A 10,861-nucleotide genomic window follows, 5' to 3' on the forward strand; every position below is an offset into this window, starting at 1 on the left:
GAGAGGAAAGGGGAGGTGGAATGGGGTGAATTACATCATATGAAGAGGTGAAAAAAAAACCTATTACAATAGAGGGAAAGAAAGGAGGGGGGAACATTGTTTCAACCCTACTCTCATTAGGTTTGATTCAAAGAGGGAATAACATATATGTTCATTGGTATAAAGAAACTTAGCTCATTCTATAGGGAAGTAAAAGGGGAAGGGAAAGGGGGGACTGAGAGAAGGGAGGACAAAAGAAAGGGAGAAAAGGGTAAAGAAAAGGGAGGGGGGGGCTAAAAAGGGAGGGCAGATTGGGGGAGGCAGGGGTAAGAAGCAAAACGTTGGTGAGGAGGAATAGGGTGAAAGAAGGGGGAAAAAGTACAAAGGGGGGTAAATAGAAGTTAAATGAGTTACAAGAGGAATTAGACAGTAATACTATACTAGTGAGGGATCTGAATCTCCCCCTCTCAGAATTAGATAAATCTAGCTGAAAAATAAATAAGAAAGAAGTGAAAGAGGTGAATAGATTACTAGAAAAGTTAGACATGATAGATGTCTGGAGAACATTGAATGGGGATAGAAAGGAATATACCTTTTTCTCAGCAGTACATGGCACATTTTTTTTTGTTTGTTTTGCAGGGCAATGGGGGTTAAGTGACTTGCCCAGGGTCACACAGCTAGTAAGTGTCAAGTGTCTGAGGCTGGATTTGAACTCAGGTACTCCTGAATCCAGGGCCGGTGCTTTATCCACTGCTCCACCTAGCTGCCCCACATGGCACATTTTCAAAAATTGACCATGTATTAGGGCACAAAAACATCATAGTCAAATGTAGAAAGGCAGAAATAGTAAATGCATCCTTCTTAGATCATGATGCAATAAAAATTACATGTAAGGAAGAGCCAGGGAAAAGTTGACTGAAAATCAATTGGAAACTAAATAATTTCATTCTAAAGAATGAATGGGTCAAACAACAAATCATAGAAACAATCAATAACTATATCCAAGAGAATGACAATAATGAGACAACATACCAAAATTTGTGGGATTCAGCCAAAGCAGTGCTTAGGAGAAAATTTATATCTCTAAATGCTTACATGAATAAAAAAGAGAAAGAGGAGATTAATGAATTGGGCATGCAACTTAAAAAGCTGGAAAAGAACAAATTAGAAATCCCCAATTAAATACTAAACTAGAGATCCTGAAAATTAAAGGAGAAATTAATAAGATTGAAAGCAAGAAAATGATAGAATTAATCAATAAAAGTAAGAGCTGGTTTTATGAAAAAACCAAAAAAATAGATAAAATATTGGTTAATTTGATTTAAAAAAAGAAAGAAGAAAACCAAATTACCGATATCAAAAATAAAAAGGGTGATGTTACCACCAATGAAGTGGAAATCAAGTCAATAATTAGGAATTATTTTGCCCAACTGTATGCCAATAAATTTGACAATCTAAATGAAATGGACGAATATTTACAAAAATACAAACTGCCCAGGTTAACTGAAGGGGAAATAAAATCCTTAAATAAACCCATATTAGAAAAAGAAATTGAATAAGCCATTAATGAACTCCCTAAGAAAAAATCCCCAGGGCCAGATGGGTTTCCAGGTGAATTTTACCAAACATTTAAAGAACAATTAATTCAAATATTATACAAATTATTTGGAAAAATAGCTGAAGAAGGAGTTCTACCAAATTCGTTTTATGATACAAATATGGTAGTGATACCAAAACCAGGCAAAGCAAAAACAGAGAAAGAAAATTATAGACCAATTTCCCTAATGAATATTGATGCTAAAATCTTAAATAAGATATTAGCAAGGAGATTACAGCAAGTGATCACCAGGATAATACACTATGACCAGGTGGGATTTATACCAGGAATGCAGGGCTGGTTCAACATTAGGAAAACTATTAACATAATCAACCACATCAATAAGAAAACTAACCAAAATCATATGATTATCTCAATAGATGCAGAGAAAGCTTTTGACAAAGTACAACACCCATTCCTAATAAAAACACTAGAGATCTTAGGAATAGGTGGAGCTTTCCTTAAAATAATAAACAGTATCTACCTAAAATCATCAGCAAGCATTATATGCAATGGAGATAAATTAGAGGCCTTCCCAATAAGATCAGGGGTGAAACAGGGATGTCCATTATCACTCCTATTATTTAATATTGTACTAGAAATGTTAGCTTTAGCAATCAGAGAAGAAAAAGGAATTAAAGGAATTAGAATAGGCAAGGAGGAAACAAAACTATCACTCTTTGCAGATGATATGATGGTATACTTAAGAATCCTAGAGAATCAACTCAAAAATTACTTGAAACAATTAACAACTTTAGCAAAGTAGCAGGATATAAAATAAATCCACATAAATCATCAGCATTTCTATACATGACCAACAAAGTCCAGCAGCAAGAGATAGAAAGGGAAATTCCATTTAAAGTAATGGTAGATAATATAAAATACTTGGGAGTCTACTTGCCAAGACAAACCCAGGAACTCTGTGAACACAATTACCAAACACCCTTCATACAAATCAAATCAGATCTAAATAATTGGAAAGATATCAATTGCTCATGGATAGGCAGAGCTAATATAGTAAAAATGACAATACTACCTAAATTAATTTACTTATTCAGTGCCATACCAATCAGACTACCTAAAAACTATTTTATAGAGCTGGAAAAAATAATAACAAAGTTCATCTGGAAAAACAAAAAATCAAGAATATCAAGGTAAATAATGAAAAAATAATGCACAGGAAGGTGGGTTAGTGGTACCAAACCTGGAGCTTTACTATAAAGCAGCAGTCATCAAAACTATCTGGTACTGGCTAAGAAATAGAGTGGAGGATCAATGGAATAGGCTAGGCACAGGAAACACAGTAGTAAATGACACTAGTAATGTAGTGTTTGACAAACCCAAAGACCCCAGCTACTGGGATAGGAACTCAGTATTTGACAAAAACTGCTGGGAAAACTGGAAGATAGTATGGCAGAAATTAGGCATAGACCAACATCTTACACCTTATACTAAAATAAGGTCAAAATGGATACATGATTTAGACATGAGGTGATACCCTAGGAAAATTAGGAGAGAAAGGAATAGTCTACCTTTCAGATCTTTGGAAAGGAAAACAGTTTATGACCAAACAAGAGGTAGAGAATATTATAAAATGCAAAATGGATGATCTTGATTACACTAAATTAAAACATTTTTGTACAAACAGAAACAATGCATCCAAAATTAGAAGGGAGGCAGAAAGCTGGGAAACAATTTTTATGGCCAGTACTTCTGATAAAGGCCTCATTTCTAAAATATATAGGGAACTAAATCAAATTTATAAGAATCCAAGTCATTCCCGAATTGAGAAATGGTCAATGAACATGAACAGACAGTTTTCTGATGAAGAAATCAAAGCTATCTATTCCCATATGAAAAAATGCTCTAAATCACTAATGATTAGAGAGATGCAAAGTAAAACAACTCTGAGGTACCACCTGACACCTATCAGATTGGCTAAAATGACAAAAAAGGAAAATAATAAATGTTGGAGAAGCTGTGGGAAAATTGGAACACTAATGCATTGTTGGTGGAGCTGTGAACTGATCCAACCATTCTGGAGAGCAATTTGGAATTATGCCCAAAGGTCTGTGAACCTGTGCATACCCTTTGACCCAGAAATACCACTTTTGGGTCTTTTTCCCAAAGAGATCATGGAAGGGGGAGAAGCACCCACATGTACAAAGATATTTATAGCTTCTCTTTATGTTGTGACAAGGAATTGGAAGTTGAGGGGATGCCCATCAATTGGGGAATGGCTGGACAAGTTGTGGTATATGAATGTAATGGAATACTATTATGCTGTAAGAAACAATGAACAGGAGGAGTTCAGAGAAACCTGGAGGGTCTTTCGTGAGCTGATGATGAGTGAGATGAGCAGAACCAGAAGAACATTGTACACAGTATCATCAACATTGTGTGTTGACCTACTGTGATGGACTATATTCTTCTCACCAATGCAATGGTACAGAAGAGTTCCAGGGAACTCGTGATAGAAGAGGATCTCCAAATCCAAGAAAAAAAAAAAAAAGAACTGCGGAGTATAGATGCTGAATGAACCATACTATTTTGCAGCCTAACAATGTAACTATTAAAGCAAAGGCGACCACTATGTAGATATTTAAAGGGAAAATACATCACCAAATCGGGGAAGTACCAACTCCTCGGTCCACTGGCTGTGTGGGGGTCCTGGTACAGCCTTCCAGAGCCCTGATTGGGAATATCCTGTGCAGAGCATCCTCTCCACAGGTGAGACTCCAAAGAGGCTGAGGCTTTGCTCTAACTTATATAGGACTTTATTTTGATTTTGATTTCTTTTTTGGTGAGGCAATTGGGATTAAGTGATTTGCCCAAGGTCACACAGCTAGTAACTGTCAAGTACCTGAAGCTGGCCTTGAACTCAGGTCCTCCTGACTCCAGGGCTGGTTCTCTATCCACTGTGTCACCTAGCCACCCTTATATAGGACTTTAAACAAAAGTGGCTTGAAGCCACAAATAGCAGCTTGTATGATGTGCTAATTTTATGACTGACACCAAGTGAGTCTGTACAGGATCACTGCCAGAGAAGTTGGAATAAACATTAGTTTTTCAGGACATACTCCTGAGGGGGAGCCAACCCCCCAGGACTACTCCTGGAATTGTTTATAGTCCCTAGGAATGGCTAGTTCCTGGGAACCTTAGGCAGTTAATCAGTGAGATATGCCTAGAAGGGACCTGGCCAAGATCCCAGCAGGGTATCCTCTTCACGTTCCCACTCTCGATCAAAACAGGGGCAATTTCCCACATTAAGCTATAGCTAGAGTTAACAGAAAATATCTGGGAGTTCATAGAGGGGGCAAACACAGGCTCGTGATCTAGGCCTATGCCTGGATGATCTTCTAATTTTCATTTACCTTTCATCTGACTATATTTACATAAGTACATGTTATTAGAATGTAAACTACTTGAAGGAAGAAACTGTTTTACTTTTTGTCTTGTGTCTTTGTATCTATAGTCCTTTGCAAAATGACTGGCACATAGTACCAGTAATGTGTGCTTTTTTACTGATTCTTATTTGAATTCTAGTTTATTGATGCTGCCCTTGATATATTTTAGACCAACTTATTAATCTAGCTATGTCTTTTACATTGTCTACAAACAACATATTGATGAGTTTTGTTTCTTGATCCATTTTTTGATCCATTTTTTTAAAAAAATGAGTTTTTATTAATATCTTTTTTACATTCCCATAATTTCCCCCAGTACCCTTCCTTTCCCTCTCAGAGAATCATTTTATATAATAGAATTTTCTGAAGACAAAAAAATAAAAACAGGAAATCAGCATAACTAATCGATATATTGAAAAAGTCTGAAAATATGTGCAATGTACAGCATTTCAGCACCTTTCACCTCTGCAAAGGGGTGTCTTCTCATATATCTTCTTTCAAGCCATGCTTATTCTTTATAAGTTTGCAACATTTGCTTCTGATTTTTTTGGGTAGTTGTTCTTTCTATTTATACTGTTGCAGTTATTGTATATATTGTTTCTTTGGCAAGTCATGACGTCACCTCCTGATGTCCTGGTCCTCTTCGAGAATGAAAGACAACAACAACAATTATTTCATGTCAACACTTTCTCACTTCAATAAGATAATTTAGACCATTGACATTTATTATTTTGGTCTTTTTTTTTGGCTTTGTAATTTTGTTAGTATAGGGAAGTGTTGGAAACTTCTGTAAGCAATGAAGTGTGACAACTCATCTCTAAGTTAAAAGTCCTGGAGAGTTCTTGTGGTTATTGATTAGTTAACTGTTTTGTACTAAGAGGAAAAGTGACTAAGAAGTTAAATGATACTAGCATATGTTAGAATTAGGAATTGAAGCCAGTTTTTCTTTAGTCAAGGGCTAGCCTTTCATTTAATACTCTATATAGCTTCTCATATTTAGTGTTACAATCAATTTGTTTTGATGTTCTCAGTATCGTCCAGAGGAAGCAAAGTATATCCATCTTCTATAGCTTTATTAGTATTAAAACAAATTATATTTCTATTTTTAAACTATCAATTCATATGTTTCCTGGAGGTTTAAATACTTCTAAAACATAAAGGATCTCTGCCGTTGGAATTGTTGGCTCCTTTTCATTTCATTCCTTTGGGGGGTTATTATTGTTTCTCCACAAAGTTCTACCTCAATGCCCACTGTATCAGATAAGAGAATTTTAGAGTTAGCAGGGACTTAAGAAGCTACATAAGTGGCCCATTCCCTGTCAACCCATCAGCAAAATACCAATTTCTCTGTTTGGCTCAGAAAGCCCTAAACAGCTAGGCCTCAACCTCTCTTTCCAGTTTTGCTGAATTTAACCCCCACCCTCCCAACCCCTGCACTCTAGGTACAGCCAAGCTGGTGCTCTCTGTCCCTCCTTACCTCTGCCCTTCCCTTAAGATTAGCTCAAGCACAAGCTCCTGCATGATGCCTTCCTGATTTCTCCCTCCCAAGCTGCTGCATTTATTAATGTGGTGCTTCTGCTGCATGTAGTTTTACATAGGCTTGTCTCCCCATTAGAATCCAAGCTCCTGGCCAAGATGGTGGAGGGAAGGCAGTGACTCACCTGAGCTCTCCCCAAGACCCCTCCAAATACCTTTAAATAATGCCACAGACCAATTCTTGGAGCAGCATAACCCACAAAGAGAGGTTGAAATAATTTTCTAGCCAAAGATAACTTAGAAGGTCAGCAGGAAAGGTTTGTTGTACTAGGGTGAGAGTGGTCAGTCCAGCACTGTCCATGCCAGCACAGCCCTAGCCCCAGCAAACCAGGAGCAGGCCTCAGGAGCCTTTGAATCACCATCATCAGCAACTGCTTCTGTGACTCTTAGCCCACAGATGGTAAGGGGTAATTGAACAATTGGCTAGAAGGAGATTGCAGGAATCTCTTTGCTTGCACTGAGGCAGGACTCTGTTGTTTTGCTCATATTCAGATCCAGGTCAGTCTTAGGTGGTGGTTCTAGGTGGGGAAGGAGCACAAGCACACAAGAGCTCAAAGCCACAGTGGAGTTCATAGTTCCAGGGCAGAAAGCCAGCCTGTAGTTGCTTGCAGACCAGAGCATAGGCCAGGAGAGTAAATCATAACACTTTGGAAGAATTAAGGACTTACAAATCCTCAGGAGAACAGCTGCTTAAACCCCCTGAAGCTTAGGAGAGTGCACCCTCTACCCTGGAAGTAGTGCTCCACTTTAATAAAGAGTTAAAAGTCGAGAAATAGTCTGGGAAAATGAGCAAACAAAAAAATTCTGACCCTAGAAAGTTTCTACAGTGACAAGGAAGATCAAAACACACCCTCAGAAGCAGATAACAAAGTCAAAACTCCTACATCCAAAGCTTCCAAGAAAAATATGAATTGGTCTCAGGCCATAGAAAGGCTCAAAAAGGATTTTGAAGATAAATTAAGAGAGAGAAAGGAAAAAATGGAAAGCGAAATTAGAGGGATGCAAGAAATTCATGAAAAAAAAGTCAAGAGCTTGGTAAAAGAGACACAGAAAAAATGCCAAAGAAAATAACACCCTAAAAACCAGACTGGGCCAAATTGCGAAAGAGGCACAAAAAGCCAATGAAGAAAAGAATGTCCTGAAAAGTACAACTGGCCAAATGGAAAAGGAGGTACAAAAATTCTCTGAAGAAAATAACTCCTCAAAAATTAGGATTGAGCAAATGGAAGCCAATTACTGCATCCACTTCATAAATGCTTGGTAGCTGGCTGCTTTGGCACAGAAAACAGGCAACACCATAACTGAGCAGCTCTGCTGCCTCTCCAGGGTCCCTGGTGGCCGGTCATCTGGCCCAAGCACCTGATCTACCGTGACAAGTAAAACTAAATGTGTGGTCGCCTTAAATTAGAAGCTTTTAGCACCAGTCTTTGGGCATTAAGCATTTATTAAAGCATAGTAAAGAGAGAACATGTGGAGTTCAGAAAATTAAGAAGATGGGGGCATCTAGGTGGCACAGTGGATAGAGCACTGGCCCTGGATTCAGGAGGACCTGAGTTCAAATCTGGCCTCAGACACTTGGCACTTACTAGCTGTGTGACCCTGGGCAAGTCACTTAACTCCAATTGCCTCACCAAAAAAAAAAAGAAAGAAAGAAAGAAAGAAAGAAAGTTAAGAAGAAGCCTATCTACCCTAGAGTTCAGCCTGTCCTCCTTCTTTTCCTTCCCTTCAGCTACCATGAGGTTCCAGCCACAGAAAAAAGACAGAGCCAGGGAGCCAGCTGCACTTCTACTTCCTGCCTCCCTCCCCTGATTGCTTAGATTGGTTCACTACCCTTTTGTGGATGTCCCTTTCTGCCCCACCTCCTGCTGCACTGTGGGCTGACTGTTCTCTTGGGACAACTGTCCCTTGGCCTTCTCAACCTAGTGGGGGAGGGCTGCCAGCCTCCCTGCCCTCCCCTCTGGACCCCTTGGGATTCTGCATCCACAGCTGCTTGCTCATGGCCTGCCATGAGGGTGGGGAGGGGCTGTCCCCTTTCCTTTGACAGAGGAGGAAACTGAGGTCCCTGTGAGAGGGGGAGGCCAAGGAATCCAACCCACAGCCCCTGAGGGCTTTGCAGCTCTCTGGTCAGGATCCTCAGACCAGGACCTGAAAAGGCCAGGAAGCCCCACCAGCACATGTTCCAACGGCTACTGCAGCTACTGTGCAGATACTCAAGGAATGTTTGGCCACCCTCCCAGCAGCCCCCAACAGCTCCTGTGCCGGAACCCTCCTCAGCTGTATGGCTTTGTGTTTTGTTCTGCTGCAAGAGGATTGATTGGGTCTTCTCTAGCACCAGCCCAGCCCAGCCCAGCCCCTGCCCCTTGGAGGAGGGGGGGGGTACCCGGTTCCTCCTTCTGCTATGGTGCCCAGGTCAAGGAGATAGTTCCTAAAGGGCCAGGCATGATATGTTCTACCACAGCCCATCATGGTGTGTGAGACAAGAAACCATACCTGGAGTCAGAAAGTGAAAGCAAAAAAAAAGGAGTTTCTTTCTTGAGAGAAGGTGCACACCTGCATAAACAAGTATTATGTATGATCCTAATGCAATATCCCCCCCCCCCCACCCCGTTTGATTCCCACTGACTGGTCGTCAGGACTTACAATCTGTGATGGTTAAAATCTAATGTGGGTCCTAATCTGCCCCCCCCCCCCATTTTTTTGGGGGGAAACTGGCTAAGATTTACTGATAAATTCAGCAAGAGTTTAGGCTTTTAAGGATTTATTAAAGAGTAAAGACATCGCATGGGATCCCGTAATACCAGAAAAGTCTATCTACTTTCTATCGACTTTCCTCTCTTTCTCTGTCTGCCTTTTCTGTCTCCCACCAAGCTGAAGTCCCAAACGAAAAGAGGCCCTCTCTTTTTCTCTGTCTGCCACCATACACAGGTTCCTGAATGAAAAGAGAGAGATCCAGTGAGCCAGCCTCAGCTTCCTACTTCCTGTCTCTCTCCTCCAAAGAGGAGGTCCTTCAAGATGATTGGTTGAGAGTGGTCTCCTTTTGATGGCATAGTCCATAGCCTTTGAAAACAATACCCCACTCAGGGCCAGCCAGGTGTGGTCTCGATTTAATGATTCTTTTTTTTCTTTAATTAAATATTTTTATTCAACATGAAAATCTCTCAATTCAGCTAAAGCCTTTATTTCCAGGTAACTTCTTCATTAGGTTTCAGTTCCCTTTTAAATAACATGCTCTTATTCCAAAAAGCAGTTAGTTTTTCATCATTCCTCCTGTCTAGATAATAGCCAACAACAAATCCCATTGGTACCAGGATATGAACCCAGTGGTCATGCACAGCCTGAATCAAATTCACCATGATTGCTGCAGACCGGGATCCTGGGCACTGAGAACTTGGCCAAGGACAGCAGCTCCCTCCAAGAACCTCGATTTAATTATTCTTAAGTAGGTTCTCAGTCAGTTTCTCAGTCTCGCCCAATTCAATCAATTCCAAATCAATCTTCAGGTGGGGCCCCTGGGCGTCTGCCAAATCCCATGATTTTATCACAAATCTATGTGACCCAATCAGTCATGAGCTGACCATGAGCTCATGATGGGGGGGGGGCAAGATTTACAGTATAACCAGAGTGTCCCTGAAGTTACACAATGGCAGGATGTAAGCTAGAAACTAAGGAAATTAAAAAAAAACCCCACATATGACTAGGATATGGTTCCTGAGAAAAAACACAGTTATCTCTCACAATCTCCCTTCTTGTTTTCTAAGAGATGTGTTTTTCTCATCATTTAAATCTCCATTTGTCATACATCTGCTCAATTAACTGTTGTTGGGTCCATATTTTATTTTCAGTAACAACTCCCAGATATAGCACAAGGAACAAATGTCAATAATTACCAAGACAATAACATCAAGCAAGGTTAATGGAATTAGCTGGTATCAAGTCCCTTTCAGTAATGCATTCCCATTGTCCATTCAATTAGCAATTTCATCTTGGATCTCAGATGTTCCATACAGTTGTCTGGTCTCTGGAATTCCTTTTCTTGGGGAAGTTGTCTTCTCTCCAGGGCACCTCTTCAGTAGATTTACTTCTTTGGTTTCAAATCACTTGTAGAGACTCCTCAGATGTTCCTGTTAAAATCTCTTGTTAAACAGATTGCAATACAAATGGGTACACTCTCAAATTCTACTTCTTCAATAACTAGTGTATGTGGCAAAGACTACCTCAAACCTTATGGTTCTAATCTTATTCTTTCTTTCTTTTTTTTTTTTTTTCAGTGAGGCAATTGGGGTTAAGTGACTTGCCCAGGGTCACACAGCTAGTAAGTATTAAGTGTCTGAGGCCGGATTTG

The 10,861-nt window shown here is 39.8% G+C and overlaps 1 protein-coding gene across 1 annotated transcript; it reads right to left on the reverse strand.

Annotated features, from left to right (window-relative positions):
- Positions 1-9,695: 9,695 nt before the first annotated feature.
- LOC122730437 (NADH dehydrogenase [ubiquinone] 1 beta subcomplex subunit 1-like) lies at positions 9,696-9,887 on the reverse strand. Its single transcript, XM_043969562.1, has one exon. It carries the CDS (start codon positions 9,870-9,872, stop codon positions 9,696-9,698), a length of 177 nt encoding a protein of 58 aa, XP_043825497.1. The 5' UTR covers positions 9,873-9,887.
- Positions 9,888-10,861: the final 974 nt, after the last annotated feature.

Source organism: Dromiciops gliroides, chromosome 6, assembly GCF_019393635.1.
Source record: "Dromiciops gliroides isolate mDroGli1 chromosome 6, mDroGli1.pri, whole genome shotgun sequence".
In the NCBI taxonomy this organism is placed as follows: domain Eukaryota; kingdom Metazoa; phylum Chordata; class Mammalia; order Microbiotheria; family Microbiotheriidae; genus Dromiciops; species Dromiciops gliroides.

What these genes read in the sequence shown, in the direction of transcription:
- LOC122730437 (XM_043969562.1), bottom strand. Translation starts at nt 9,872, where the DNA reads ATGGTGAATTTGATTCAGGCTGTGCATGACCACTGGGTTCATATCCTG.